The 14,632-nt window shown below is 48.1% G+C and overlaps 1 protein-coding gene across 1 annotated transcript in view; it reads left to right on the top strand.

Moving 5' to 3' along the window:
* The first annotated feature begins 719 nt into the window (after window positions 1–719).
* The window catches only part of RYK (receptor like tyrosine kinase), a 48,487-nt gene continuing 34,574 nt past the window's right edge, over window positions 720–14,632 (top strand). The window contains exon 1 of the mRNA XM_032698046.1: window positions 720–993. Within this exon, the coding sequence (XP_032553937.1) occupies window positions 720–993 (274 nt within the window). The remainder of the gene's footprint in view (window positions 994–14,632) is intronic.

Below are 14,632 nucleotides of genomic sequence, written 5' to 3'. Positions count from 1 at the left end.
CGTGCAGGGAAGGGAATGGAGCTGGGAAGGGGCTGGAGCAGCAGGAGGGGCTGAAGGAGCTGGGGGGGCTCAGCCTGGAGAAAAGGAGGCTCGGGGGGGACCTTCTGGCTCTGCAACTCCCTGACAGGAGGGGGAAGCCGGGGGGGTCGGGCTCTGCTCCCTGGGAACAAGGGACAGGAGGAGAGGGAACGGCCTCAGGCTGTGCCAGGGGAGGGTCAGGTTGGACATCAGGAGGAATTTCTTCCTGGAAAGGGCTGTCAGTCCTTGGCAGGGGCTGCCCAGGGAGGTGGTGGAGTCCCCGTCCCTGGAGGTATCCCAGGAAGGACTGGACGTGGCACTGAGTGCTCTGGGCTGGGGGACAAGGTGGGGATCGGGCGCAGGTTGGACTCGATGACCTCAGAGGTTCATTCCAATCTCAGTGATTCTGTGAGTGGCAGGAGCCGCAGGACGTCCTTCCTCCTCCTCTTCCTCCCGGCCGCGGGCTGGATGCGGGAAGGGGCGGGAAGAGCCGTGAGGGGGATCCCCCCCCGCGCTGAGGGGGCGCCCGCGGCGGCGGCGGGAGCGGCGCGTGCGCGGGGCGGGGCCTGGCGGCGGCCGCGCCGTGCGAGGGTCCGGCGGGGCGGGGGGTCCCGCCCGCGTCCCCCCGGCCCTCCCTCCCTCCCTCCCTCCTTCCCTCCTTCCTTCCCTCCTTCCCTCCCTCCCTCCGTCCCCGCCGAGCGATGGGGCCGCGGCGCCGGGAGCCCGGCGGGGGGCGGCGGGGCCGGCCCCGTGAGGCGGCGGGGGAGGCGGGCGCGGGGCCGTGGCGGTGCCGGCGGTTGCGGGGCCCGCGCCGCCATCTCCTCCGCCTGCTGCTGCCGCCGCCGCCGCTGCTGCTCCTGCTGCTGCTGCCCGTCCAGGGCCAGCCCGGCCCGCACGCCCCGGACTGGCCCCCCGGTGGCCCCGGGCCCAGCCTCAGCATCTACCTGAGCGAGGAGGAGGTGCGGCAGCTGATCGGTGAGTGCGGCCGGGGGCTCCGCGGGGCTTGGGTGGTGGAGAGGGTCCGGGCGCTCAGTCGGGGCTGAAGGGCTTCTGTGGGGTTGGGGTGGAAGTTTGGATGGGGGCTGGAAGGGGATGGGAGGCTGTGGGGATGGTGGGGATCAGCAGGAGGAGGGGAGGGTGACTGTGGGGTCCAGGAGGCAGTAGGGGTGTCTCTGGGGCTGGTGGGAGGGAGACAGGTCTGGGGGTGCAGGGGAGGATGGAGAGGGCTGTGAGCGGGGATGAAGGACCTGGGGCTCAGGAGAGGATGGGGAACCACGGGCTGTGGTGCGGATGGGTGAATCCAGGGATCTGCGTGGGTACTGTAGGACTGGCTGTGAGCGGGGATGAAGGACCTGGGCTTAGGAGAGGATAGGGGGCTGTGGGACTGGGGTGGAGATGGTGGAGGTCAGCAGGATCGGGGGGTGGCTGTGGGGGTCCAGGAGGCAATGGTGGGGGTCAGCAGGATCGGAAGGTGGCTCAGGAGAGGATGGGGAGCTGTGGGACTGTGGCGGGAATGAGTGATTCCAGGGGTCTGCGTGGGTTTTGTAGGACTGGGGGAGCAGGGGGCTGTGGGGAGAATGGTGGACTCGGGAACGAATCTCTCTGCTGGTTCGGGGCTTCACCATGAGGGTGAGGGGCTCCCTCGGTTGGTGTGACCCGGGTGGTGTCCCGTGGGAGCAGGGTAAACCCTGGGAGAGGTGAGCTCAGTCTCGGGATTTAATTAGCCAGGCCAGTGACATGCAGAGGGCAGAGAGGAGACCTGGCAATAATTGGGTGCGTGTGTGAAAGGAATCTTAATTTCTAGGCAGGCTGACAATTGCTGCGCAAGGACTTGGAGGCAGTTCCTGAAGTCCCCCATCTGGCCCGCTGTGGAAGGCTTTTGCAGGAGTTCTGTGCTTGGAGAGTCTGACTTAAACAAAGATTTGTTTTCTGTAGGCTTTGACTTGCTTAGGCTCTTGTTTAGAGTTGGTGGCTGGAGTCTCAAAACAAATCTGTTGGTGTCCCCAGTGATTTGTTTTTCCCAAGTGCCCTGTTTCTCTGCAGGCTGGAAAACTGGCAGTACAAGACTTTATTTGCGTCAAATGGACAAAATAAAAATATCTCCAGTTAATTTGCACCCTGTGAGCATGTAGCTGACCCAAGTCAGGGGATCTGGGGACTAAAGAGCGCTGTAAACACTTTTCCCTCATGGTGATCAGCATCCTGCTGTCGTCATTTTTACAGGACACGTGCTTTTTGCTGCCACATACTCCTTTACAGATAGAGGGTGAAAATGTCAGGCTTTCTGGTTAGCTGGGATTCTGAATAGGTAGTTAATCTTGGAAGTAGTGACTGGTAAGGTTTGAGCTATCCCGAGCCCACTGCCTGAAATCTGTGTTGGCTGGATTTGCACAGGCTTCCTTGGCCCACTACAGTAATTATGCATCTTGAAGTAGCAGCTGAGCAGGGAATATCTGCTGTTATGACTTTTTAAGTGAAATTTCATCCTACAACCTCCCTTATGGGTGTCTGTTGTTAATGTGGCTGAAGGCGCTTATTACTCAGCTGTCTGTGGCTGGTTTATGTCATTTTAAGTATCTGACACAAATGATCTGTTTTGCTTCTGTGACCCCAGAGTTGGTTAAATTGGAGTCTAATGTGGAGATAAACTGGCACTTCTTTCAGTTAGTGGGGTTCAGATCACTAGAAGTCTCTTGCAAACTAAACTTCCAGGAACTCAATTGTGTTGTTGGCATGAGCAGATTTAAATTTAGGGGTATCCTTTACACTTGCTGTTGTAGGTGAGGTGTAGTTTAGTGAGGCATCTAGAACAGGCAGTCAAATCAGCAGTACCTTTATATATTCCTCTGGCAGAAGAAAATCCAGAGGAACAGACAGTTTTGTTCCAGTTCCTCACACTTCAGAAAGCAAACCCAGCCATTTGATATGTTCCATTTTGTAGTATGTGACTGGGACTTACTACAATCAAGTTCATGGTGTAAGGGCCTGTAGTGATGTGTGAACTTGCAAAGAGCAGGGAGGGGGTTCAGCTTCTGGAACTTCCCCGGGAAAAGCCGTGGTTCAGCAGATGTTGGGATAGTCAGTCACGGGGACAGGAAGATGTGAAGCGAAGTGTTAAGTTCAGTGAAGCTGTTAATAGAAACTGGATTCTTTCGGCTTTTGTCTCTAAACAAACTCTGTCTCTGCTACTGTCTTGCTGTGGCTGAACAGAAACTCTCAGGACTTTCTGAAGTGCTCATAAACCCAACTGTTACACGGAGTTACTGCAGTTACTACAGCCTGTGGTGTGTTCATGCTTCTTAATATCATCCCTGTACATCTTCAGGGACTTGCTGCAGATTATTTGTGGCTGCTGTTCTTTGTGGCGTGGAGGCAGGACAGATACTGTGATTTATGGTGAAAACTGCCTGCTCCTTTCCTGTGTGCTTAATGCCAGATTTCCACCATTGGGCTGTGGGATGTCTGCCTTAGGAGGAATTGTTTTGAAATCTTCAGAACTTTACATAGAAGAAAGCTGGAGGAAACTGGCTTGTCTTATTGTGTGAGGTGGATTTTTGTTTTGAAACGCTGCGGAGTTCTCAGGGTCTGAAGGCAGGACTTGCTATATGGCAGGCAGATGGTGTCTCCAGCAGAAATATCTCTTGCCCTTCCCATGGAAAATGTTCCCAGCCACCCAGACTATAAGCCTTTGAGAAAAAGAATCTGTGGTTTCCACACAGTTGAATGTGTCAGATTCCACTCACACCGTGCAGGATTCAGCGATAGATGGGATAAAGGTAGAAGGAGAGGGGAGTTAGTTGAGGGGACTTGATTGACACAACTCCAGCATGGCAGCAGGAGCCAGAGGTGTCTGGGTGAGAGCAGGGATGGGGTACAGGGTCAGGGAGAGTTGGTGAGGAGGAGGAGAAGCGCTGCTTGCTGGGGAGAGACACCCAGAGCACCACAACGTTTTTAGGGGTGTCAGTGAACTCTCTTGGCACTGTGATCTGTAGTTTTTTGGAGCTGGTTCATGGAGCTGAAATATTGTTACTCTTCTGGAGTGACTAACTGCAGATGTGATAACACCACCTGATCCTGTCCCCTTTTCTGGTGATTGCCCTGGGATGCTGAATACACAGAGCCGATGGTGTGAAGTTAGTGATGAGTTATTCAGTAGAAAGTCTCTACTTGATTTAGTGACTCCCATTCCAATTTTCCCATGAAATCAGAATGTGATTTGCCTCGTGTTGAAATGCTCCATTGTTCTGCTTTTCACAGGATCCTGGGATGTAAAGGCCCATGTATCCCTGCTTTGAAGGCAGTGGAGCTCAGGTTCAGAGATTAAGGTAGAAAATATCCATTACTGTTAGATAGCTAGCTTTCATAATTGAGGATTGGGTCTAGTCTGTTGCACACAGTGTTATTTGGCACTTGGAGCATTCCTGGTGTGTCTCTTAGACCTTCACTGTGAGTTCCCAGCAGTTCTGCAGCTCAGCCTCACAGGAGACCATAGGTTCTACCCTCTGATTACAAGGACCAGAATCAATAGCTGCCTGTGCAAACTTGGCTTAAACAGCTCTCCTGGCACTGCAGGCAGTTCTTTTGCAGCATTCATGGCAGGAACAAGGTGCTTAAGCAGCAGAGGACAATCCTTTCTGCCCTTGCAGGTTGGTTTTTTTTTTTTTGGAGACTGCATGGCTTTCAGCTGTGAACTTGGTCTTGTGGCTAGCCCTCCTTCTCATATGGCTCTGGGTCTTTTTGGAGCCAGGTCTGGTCTGAGTGTTAACTGAGACTTTAGTCCCAGGAGAGGAAAATACCACGTTATCATGTAACTAAGGGTTATCATAATGGATATGTACCGGGGGGCTAAATTAGAATTGCAGGGGTCAGAAGTCCTACAGTGTTTGCATTGAGTTTCCAAATTTACTATTCTCTGGCCTAGTTTCTTCTGAGTAATCACTGAATGCTGTCTGCTGTTGGTTTTATATTTGCACTTGCTTAATTGCAGAGTTAGATTAATTTGACACTGATGTGACTTTCGTGTTCTAGAATTTCATTAGAAGCTGCTGTGCAGCTTACCAAAATGAGTTGTCTGGGTGTAAGATGCAAAACTGATGCAAAATCTATTACAGCAGTGGGTTGGTTGTGTTTTAAATTGTGCTGCTGACTCACAGGGTGGTTGAGGTTGGCAGGGACCTCTGGAGGTCATCTGGTCCCACTCCCTGCCCAAGCAGGGCCATCCAGAGCTGGTTGTCCAGCACCACATCCAGAAGCTTTTGGGCATCTCTGAGTTTGGAGACTCCACCACCTCTGTGGGCAAGCTGTGCCAGTGCTTGGTCACCCTCAGTATATCAGTTTTTCCTGATGTTCACACAGACCCTCCTGTGTTTCAGTTTGTGCCCATTGCCTCTGGTCCTGTCACTGGGCAGAGCCTGTCTCCATCCTCTTTGCACATACCTTCAGACACTTACTTATGTGGCTGAGATTCCCCCTGAGCCAGCTGTTCTCCAGGCTGAACAGCTCCAGCTTTCTCAGCCTCTCCTCATAGGAGAGGTGCTCCAGTCCCTTTAATACTCTTTGCACCCTTCCCTGGATCTGCTCCAGTAACTCCATGACTCTTGTGTTGGGGAGCCCAGTGCTCCAGGTGTGACTGAGCAGAGCCCTGTAATGTGGGAAATTATAGGCCACATGCAATTTTGTATATTAGAAATATACAAACATGTTGTGTGTATATACAACATATATATTAGAAATATACAAACATGTTGTGTATATATACAGCATGTATATTAGAAATATACAAACATGTTGTTTAGATGAGTCTAAACATCATCTTATTGCAACAGATGATCTTAATGAAAGGTGTCTTCGTCTTGTACTGTGAAAGAGCTTTCTCGATGGCACTGTTTTGGGGAGTTGGCCTCAGGAGTTCACATCAAAAGTGCTTTATGGTACTTGCACTGAGGCTATAGTGACTGGAAATCCTATTGTTCCCTCGTTGCCTGGTTGTTATAAAAGGGAGCAGAAAGTAGGTATTTCTTTTGATTCTTGAAAAGCTTCAGGGCCTTGTTAAAATCCTCCCAATCTTGGGCATCATCACAACCTGGAGCACCGGCGAGCCAGGCTGTGCTCTGAGTGCAGCTGTTGGTAGCAGCACCCAAGATCATTTTCCATGGGCCATGGGTAACTCACAGGAACTGGAAAAAATACAGCAAAGAGCCTCTGTGGTTGCAGGAGGGTGAAGGAGGTGTCCCCCAAGGAGCAGGTATTTGGGTACCCCCACGGTGTGGAAGCAAGTGTCTGTGTGGTACGTGACCTACAGCTCAGAATCTGTGTCTGCTCTGTGTGTGTTCTTAAATCTTCATTTTCTAGCTTTTGAGTGCTTGACTCTGAAGAACAGAAGGTTTTTGCATGCTGTATGGAAAAATAAGTGTTGTGTGGTCCACACGCCTGTCTTTGCAGGAGTACAAAAGCCTGCCTGGTAATGCTCTGTGGTACCATTCAAAAGGGACTTAAAATGGAGATTTATGTAGGTGCCCACCTGCATGGGAAGGGTATAAAACTTCTAATCCTGACAGTCACTGTGCACTGAAACAAAACTGACCTGCTGAAAGTATTCTGATCCATCCCAGTGAACTGAAGTGCTGTTTTTAGGGTGATGGGTCTTTTACCTCTCCCAGTAAAGCCCTTTGTCCTGATGACAGTCTGTGATGGGTGTGCAGTAGCTGGTGTTTTGGGTGATGTGATCCAGCCTGCTCTGGAGCAGGGGTGCAGCAGCAGCAGCAGGTCAGGACAAGTTCCCTGTGGAGTCGAGCAGCCTGTGCTCACTCTGGAGCCTCTCTCCGTGCTCCTGGGTGCCTGTCTGTCTGATTTACAGAGCACCACAGCTCATGTCTGTACTGAGGCTTACAAGGACAAGCTGCATTTGGGGTTCCTCAGCCCCTTTCCATTCTTTTACCTCCCTTTTAGTTTGCAAAGTTCAAATAACTTGTGGAGAGCTGTTTCTTTATAGATATGTGCAGTCATCTGTACTTACTGCAGTATTTGTAATGCTTGCAGGCCTGCAGAGGAATACACTTCTGGAAGCTTGAAATGGCCTGTGGAAGGCCATTGGGGGTGACTCCAGTGGAGGCAGCCCCTGGCCTGGGTTAGGATTGCTCTGAAATCATATTCTGTGTGATGCCATTAGGAGGGAAGTTCAGGAATTAAACTTCAGTCCTTGTGTCCCAATCTGCTCAGCATTGCTGAGATGGGGGGTTGATTTCTGAATCCTGCTTTAGCACACCAGCTGATGTGTTGGGATTTAAGCTGCCGGGGGCTCCATGTGAATCCTGCCTGGAGGAGGCGATTTCCTTCTCCAGGCTGGTGTTTGGGAGGGATTGCAGGGGCAGCTCTGTCTGCGCTCAGCCCTGGGAGGGAACAGCCATTTCAGCTCCCCAGAGGCCAAGGGCTGCCTAGTGATAAATGTTTGTGGCTCTTGGAACATTTGTGTGTCAGGGACTTGGAAGAAACCTGACCTCTGGGACTGGTTTTTGGGGGGGGGGGGAATTCCCAAAACTGCATTCCTCACTGCTGTGACTTTACACCTGTGTTGGGTTTGGCAGCATCCTATTTATCACTGTTGATTGTTTGGCCTCTTGGAATACTGCTCTCTTTCTCCCTCCAGTATGGAACAAGGGAGAGGAAATGGAGGCACAGCTCCCTGCATGCATGAGAAAAGCCAGCAAGAAGGGCTCAGGATACTGGGAGGAAGGCAGGGACCAAAACTGCTCCTAAACACCACCTGGGCAGAGGGAAATACAGGAGATAGGGATCACGTTCATAGGCATGAAAAATTCCGGGGTGGCATTTTCCTGAGAGTGGGAGCTGTGGAGGCAGCTGTGCTGTACCCTCTGGGTGCTTTCAAGGATGAAGCATCTGGGGAAGCCTTGTGTTTTTCTCCTCCCCTTCTGCTATTCAGAGCTGTGTTTGGATACTGGAAGAGCTGAATTAATGAGACAGATTCCAAATGTGTTGATTCACAGTTGTGCTGAGCTCCAGCGAAATGGCCTGATGACTAATTCCTACCTGACACTATCCAGACTGCAATATCAGGGAGGCTCCCACTTTCCTCCCAGTGGGAGGGTGTTCAGTTGGAGTTACTGCTCTGTGCCTTGGTGTGCAGTGTTTGAGTGGCACTGAGCTCTCAGCTGGGAGAGCCGAGTACAGGGTGAAGTGAATTTAACGAATTGTACCTGATGAATTGATTTTTTTTTTTCCCCCCTTTTTTTTCCCCCTGGAATGGCAGCAGCACCAGGAGCTCCCATGTAGGAATGAATGCTAACACTCTGTGCAAATGCCTCGTGGGGGCACAAAGGGCGCCGTGGCAGAGGCTTCAAATGCATTATTCCTCTTCCATCGCCACCTTTGTCCTTCTTCCAAGCGGATAACTCACATATTTGCACTGGCTGCTCCAGAGCTCTGGGAGCAGAAGCAGCAGCATGAAACTAATGTGGTGCTTTAGAATTTCACTGCCACTTACTGGGTGTTGAATAGCTGTAATTAAATTAACCAGTGTATTGATTTCAGCATGCTGCTTGGGAAAGAGCAGAGCAGGAACACAGGCATGGGAGCTGCTGCTCCAGAGGCTTGGAAAGCTGCAGGATACGTCAGCAATGCCAGTGGAGCTGAGCAGGCTGATAAACTAAAGATGGTGATCCTCTCCAAGCTGTTTGGGCCTTAATGAAGTTGGTTGAAGGCCTTGCAGAGTAATTCCTATTAAAAGAAAAGCATGCTAAGTTCCGTGGGTGTAGAGGTGGCCACAAGAGCAAACAGGCCTGGTTTGGTTTGTGTGGAGCTTGGTTTTGGGTTAAACAATCCATGTCACTGGGATAGAAGTGTTCAAAGCATGTCAGAAGAGGTAAGATTATCCCTTCAGCAGAGAACTGGGAGCATGAGTTCCAAGGCTGAGAAGTCTGAAGCACCGAGGGTGTATGTATTTTTTCTAATACATTTTTAATTTATTTGTACTCCCTTGGGTCCTGGTTACTGGAATGGCCCTGGCCCTTGGCAGGGACACTGTTCTGAAGGTCTTGCCTGCAGGGATAACTAGATCAGCATGTGGGAGCACTACTGTAACTAAATGAAATAAAATAAAATGGCACCACTTCTGTGGGTAGGTGACACTAAAATACCACAAGCACACGTTATTCATGAGCCCAAATGAATCTGACAGACCCGTGTTAGGTGGTGGAGTTCTGGCTGGGAAGTTACAGCAGGTCCCTTCCAAAGCTTTGTGGCACTACTGAGCATTTGATGGGAAGTTCTTCTGTTTTGAGGTTTGTGCTCTTGGGCAGCTGCAGTTCATGAGGATGGAACACTTTGGTTTTCTCTTCTCAGTGTTTGCTTTCATTCTATCTCAAAAGGAGCATCAAACTTCACGTTCCAATAATGATGAGATTTGCCATTACTGCTGAGGTACATTTTTATTTCATGAATACACCAGCTATTCCGTGTGCTAAGAATAAAGTTCTATTTTCTCATTAAAGTTAGATTTATTTTTTAATATTAAAGTTCCCTTCCAGTCTCCCCCAGCCCTGCACCTGGGCTGTTCCTATTCCACCTGTCCCATTTCCCTTTGCCCTCTGTAGGTCACTGCCACTAATTTTCCTCTGCCCTCAAGTATCTGTTTTGTGCATCTCTCCTGCCTCTTTCCTTTGGAATCAGCCCTTCAGGTAACTCGTGCACCATCCTGGCTATTTAATAGCAAAGTGGCTCCTGGTTTTGGTGGGAGTTTATTAGTTTGGTTTTTTTTTTTCCTTGAGATGGGCAAATTTCATTTAGAAAGATGTTCTTAGGACTGAGTTCACTTGTGTTCTGCTCTGAGGTGAGATAGGTGGTGTTGCTTTGGGGTTTTTTTTTCCCCATTAAGGTGAGTGTCATCTTTTACCTATTTCCACAGTGGTCTTTATATCCCACCTATCAGAAAAATGAAGGTTTTATTCTGTAGATGAAGGAGAGAAGAACAAGCAGGCAGGTGGTTGAAATGTAGTTGTTGCTGCTGTTCAGATACAAATAAAGGGTAAGCAGATGGGGTTTAGGAACAATAAATGTCTTCTTTTTAGAATGGATTAAGTTAAATATTGCTTTTACTTAGGCAAGTGACATCTCCTGAGGGAACTTCTTCCGTGGAAGGGAAGAAGTCCTCTTTGACTTTCCAAAAGGCCTTTCAGTGGGAAAAATCCCATTTGCCTGTGGTGTTGAACTTGCAAATTGTATTTAACAGCATCAATAAGGTGAATTGGGGAAGATCTGTCTGTGAAGATTCACAGGGACTTAATGAGGGCTCTCAGCTCAGAGTTTTTCTCTTGTTTGCTGGATGCTGGGAAGCTTCCTGCGAAGATTTCCTGCTGGGGAGTCTTGGTTGCTTTTCAAGGATGCATTAGTTGCCTTGAAGTTCTGACAAGTATTTCCTCAAAAGGAAAGCCTTGCTCCTTGTTTTGCACCTCCAGCTCAGGGAAAGTTAACTCTTCACAGGTAACAAATAACCAAAGTCCACGTGCCCTCTTGTTGCTGCTCTTTGGAGTCCTGGAGCTGGCAGAGCTGCCAGTGTTGCTGGGTTTGTGCTGATTATTTGTTTTTCAACTTGACACTGAACATCCTTTGACTGTCCCTGGCACCTGTGTTAGGGGAGTGAAAAGCTGTTTGTTCATCATCTTTGTGTTGCTGAAGGTTTAACTATTTTTTTTTCCCCTGTGATATTTTTCATCAGTCATCTTTTCCACAGGCTCCTGGCTGTAAGGTGTTTAAAAACAAGTATTTCAGCCCAAATTCCTGACCAGCAGCTATAACTGACAGGCTGTAGCTTTGTGGAAAACCTAAGTAAAAATGCAAGTGGAAGGCTGTGATCTGTGAGTGGTTTTATTAAAGCAAAGTTCATTTTGTTGTTATGCACAAATAGGATGCATAAAGTTCTTTGTATGTCTCTATATTCAGATGCTTAGTACTGCATTCCCAGTAGTTTATTGTTTTCTGAACTAAATTGATCCATGGGGATCAGTTTGCATTTGTTTTCCTCATTTTTTTTTTTAACTCCCAGTTGTAGTTTCAGCTCTGCATAGGCTGATTGTTGAAGTGAATTAATTAAGCACATTCAAGCTAAGAAGGCTTGCTCTGGGAAAGTGTGCTCACTACACCCAAGAAAAGAAGTTGCAGTAGTCAAGAGCTGATTTTTAATTCTTCAGCCACGTTTCCTTGTGCTTAGGCTGTGTTTTTCAGCAGACATTTGCAGAACCTGCTGCAAAAAAAGGGAAGACTTAGGCTTTAAAGTCAGTGTTTCAGATTTAGGGTGCACTTTAAGTGAAAGGAAAATGGAAGTAAAAAGAAGATACCTTTCTTCAAGAAGGTAAATTGTCCAGTGGTGGGAGAATCCGGTGTTTATGGGGCAGGACTTGGGAAGTAGGAGGTGGTGAAGGGGTGTTGAAGCTTGAGGTTCCTACTCCTTCAACGTGGATGTTCATGCTGGAGTGGAAACTTCTGGTCTGGCCAGAGGACTGACCCAGAGGAGCTGCTCAGGAGCAGAGGCCTGATTCTCTGGAGCACATAATAGAACAAATAGAATATTTATGTGAATATAACAGCTCACTGAACTGGGTGACTCTTCCCAATTAATTAGTTTCAGTGGCTGTGAGTCAGGACCAGGAGTGGCTTCACTCTGGGAGGGCTGGGGTGGTTTGATGTCACTGCAGAGATTTCTCAGCTGCTGATGAAGAAACTCCTTCAAATTACAGACCAGAACATTAGGAAAACAGGCCCTAATTTCAGTCCTTTCTGTGCTGCGACAGATAATTATGTCAGCTCTTGTTGCCAGACTGCTCTTAATGAAATGCTGCTTTTTGCAATATTTTAGCCCTAGTCTAACAGCAATCTCATCCAACTCTTACACTGCACACTCATTTTTTAAATCTCCCAGTTCAGACAAAATGTGCCAGAATTATGTTATGATGATTTGGAGTGATTTAAGTAATTAAGTGTAACCCCAGGTGACAGACTCCTAAACACTGTTGTGTTTAAGAAGAACACGTTATTACTAGTAGATGTTGCAGGACAGATTTACTTCATAAGAATAAAATCCAATTTTCCCATGCTGATAGAGGCAAGTTTCTTTTGTATATTGTGCTTGAAAAGAAAGAAAAAAAAAAAAGAGAGTTGAAGCCAGACTGCGTTTGCACAAGGACATTTGAAAAGAAGTGTTTTGTTAGGCTGCTGGACTGACATGATTCAATTTTGTCATGAACACAAGGGCTGCCCAGCGTCTTTGCCATCTGGGAATGAAACTTGGCCTCTCCCCTTCCTTTCTGAGCTTTTTCAGATCTTTTGTTATGTTAAACAGTGCAAAGAATGACAGACTTTCTCTGTGCTGCTTCTTAAATTTACCTTTTTGTTTGCCTTCAGCTTTAATTTATTCTTCCAAAGCTGTGCCCGAGGTACAAAGATGGGGAAGTTCATAATGAGATTTAGGGATTGCCTGGGTGAAAGGGTGGTGGCTTTGCCTGGAAATCCAGGCAGTTAAACTCCCTGAGGAGTGTTCCCCCACTTGTTTGCTCTCCCTGCCTTTGGCTTGCTGAAGGCTGAACTGAGGAACGTTGCCAGACAGGTGTCAGTGTGCAAGTGTGAAGGGAGAAGGCGAAATGCAGAATTAAAGCAATTCTGAGTTAAACTTCAGCTGTCAGGGTGAGACTCAGATCCCACAGCCCATCGGTGAGCTCTGGCTCCCACTGCTGTTCTCTGCAGTGCCCTGTGTGATTCCTGACCTGTGTGGACCTTCCCAGTGCCTTCCCTTACGGCTGGGATGTGGTGCATCTCCTCTGTCAGGAAGCACACACCTGCCTGTGCCTGCCCAGAGCACAGGGAAGGGGCTGTTTGTCACTGGCAGGTTCAGCTGCGATTTTTTTGGTGTGATTTGTTGGCCTGATTGAGATAAATTATACAGACAAAGTGCTTCAGGAGTTCAGGATTGAGGTGGGGAGGCAGCAAGGGGATGAAAAGTGGTCTGGAAGCAGAACTGGATTGGAGGTAGGGAGGTAGGAGCTTGGTTGTTGGGGAAGGACTCTGGTTCTTAGCTGTGCATGGGCAGTGGAATTTTATCTTTAGTTCACTTATGGGAAAAGATGTGCTAGAGAGGAAATGTTTTCATTGTTGATAAACTTAAAAGGAAAAAATTATTGTTCGGTATTGAAACCTTGGTATTTCCCAGGTTTGTAACTATTGGTTTCCGGGCTTTGAGCAAGCCTTTATCCAAATTCCTAGGGAAAAAAAATCCAGTGAGAAGCTATTGGGAGATACTGCCTGTGAGTTTAATCACGGAATCATGGAGGGGTTTGGGGTGGACCTTAAATCTCACCCAGTCCCACCCCTGCCATGGGCAGGGACACCTTCCCACTAGCCCAGGTTGCTCCAAGCCCCGTCCAACCTGGCCTTGGACACTTCCCAGGATCCAGGGGCAGCCACAGCTTCTCTGGGCAACCTGTGCCAGGGCCTCCCCACCCTCCCAGGGAAGAATTTCTTCCCAATATCCCATCTAACCCTGCCCTCTGGCGGTGAGAAGCCATTCCCCCTTGTTCTATCACTGCATACCCTTCTCCAAAGTCCCACTCCAACCTTCCTGTTAGGAACTTTAGGAAATTTGTGATCCACAGACACCGAAAGCACAGAGGATTTGCTGGTAACCCTGTGTCCTTGGGTTAATTCTTCCATAGGCAGTTTCTGTAGCCCCCTGACACTGAGCCAGGCCATTTTCTGCCTTTTTTATGAATTAAGAGCAATTGTACAAAACCTCTGAAATCATTTTTCTATGCCAGTCTTAAAGCATAATTTTTTTGAACCATAAAACACGATGTTGATTCTCGTGTGGGTCTTACATGGTGCTGTTGAAATTCATATTATTAGTGTCACCTCTTAGTGTGGAGCTTTTTATGGCAGCACAGGCATTAAAACATTAGTGGGCTCCAGAATCAAATTACTCAGTGTTGTACCACCATTGGAGCTTAAAGGTTTGATTGGTTTTCTGTAGGGTAATTTGGTTTTGGACCCCTTTAGATGATACTGCCCCTCAAGATATTTCTGCTTGACAGCTTCAGTTAGGGTTGCTTTTTATATTACTTTTATAAAGGCAGGTTTTTACCACAGGCAGTTCTATTGCCATAAACCCATTTGATTTCTATGACCAGTTTCTCTACAAGGTTTATATTAAATCAAGGATTATCACCCTGAAATTCTGCAATGTTTTTGTGAACCTGTGGTTTCTGGGGGGACCATTTATCAGCAGATGAGGTTTTCTTTATTCCAGAAGCACCTTCCTTGCTCTAGTTTCATTGTTTCACCTGCTAATCCTTTTGCCCTCGTATTTTGTTTTAAATAACTTGTACTTATTTGGGTTGATTTGAATACTTTGTTTAGTAGGTTTATGCCCATAAAACTTCCTATCTTGATTGGAATAGCAAGTGTCTGATAGCTGTGAGCTCTTCTCCACACTCCTTCCACGTTGGCTAAACCTGAGGTGGATTTCACGTCCAAACATGTAAAAATTATCTGAGCAAGGATTTTGGAAGTCTGCTGTTGCTTTTATGTGTTTTTCAAAGTTTTATTTTGTTTCAAG

This window comes from Chiroxiphia lanceolata, chromosome 10 (assembly GCF_009829145.1).
Source record: "Chiroxiphia lanceolata isolate bChiLan1 chromosome 10, bChiLan1.pri, whole genome shotgun sequence".
NCBI lineage: Eukaryota > Metazoa > Chordata > Aves > Passeriformes > Pipridae > Chiroxiphia > Chiroxiphia lanceolata.
Note: the sequence above shows the minus strand (reverse complement) of the source record. Positions and strands in the feature narration are given on the sequence as shown.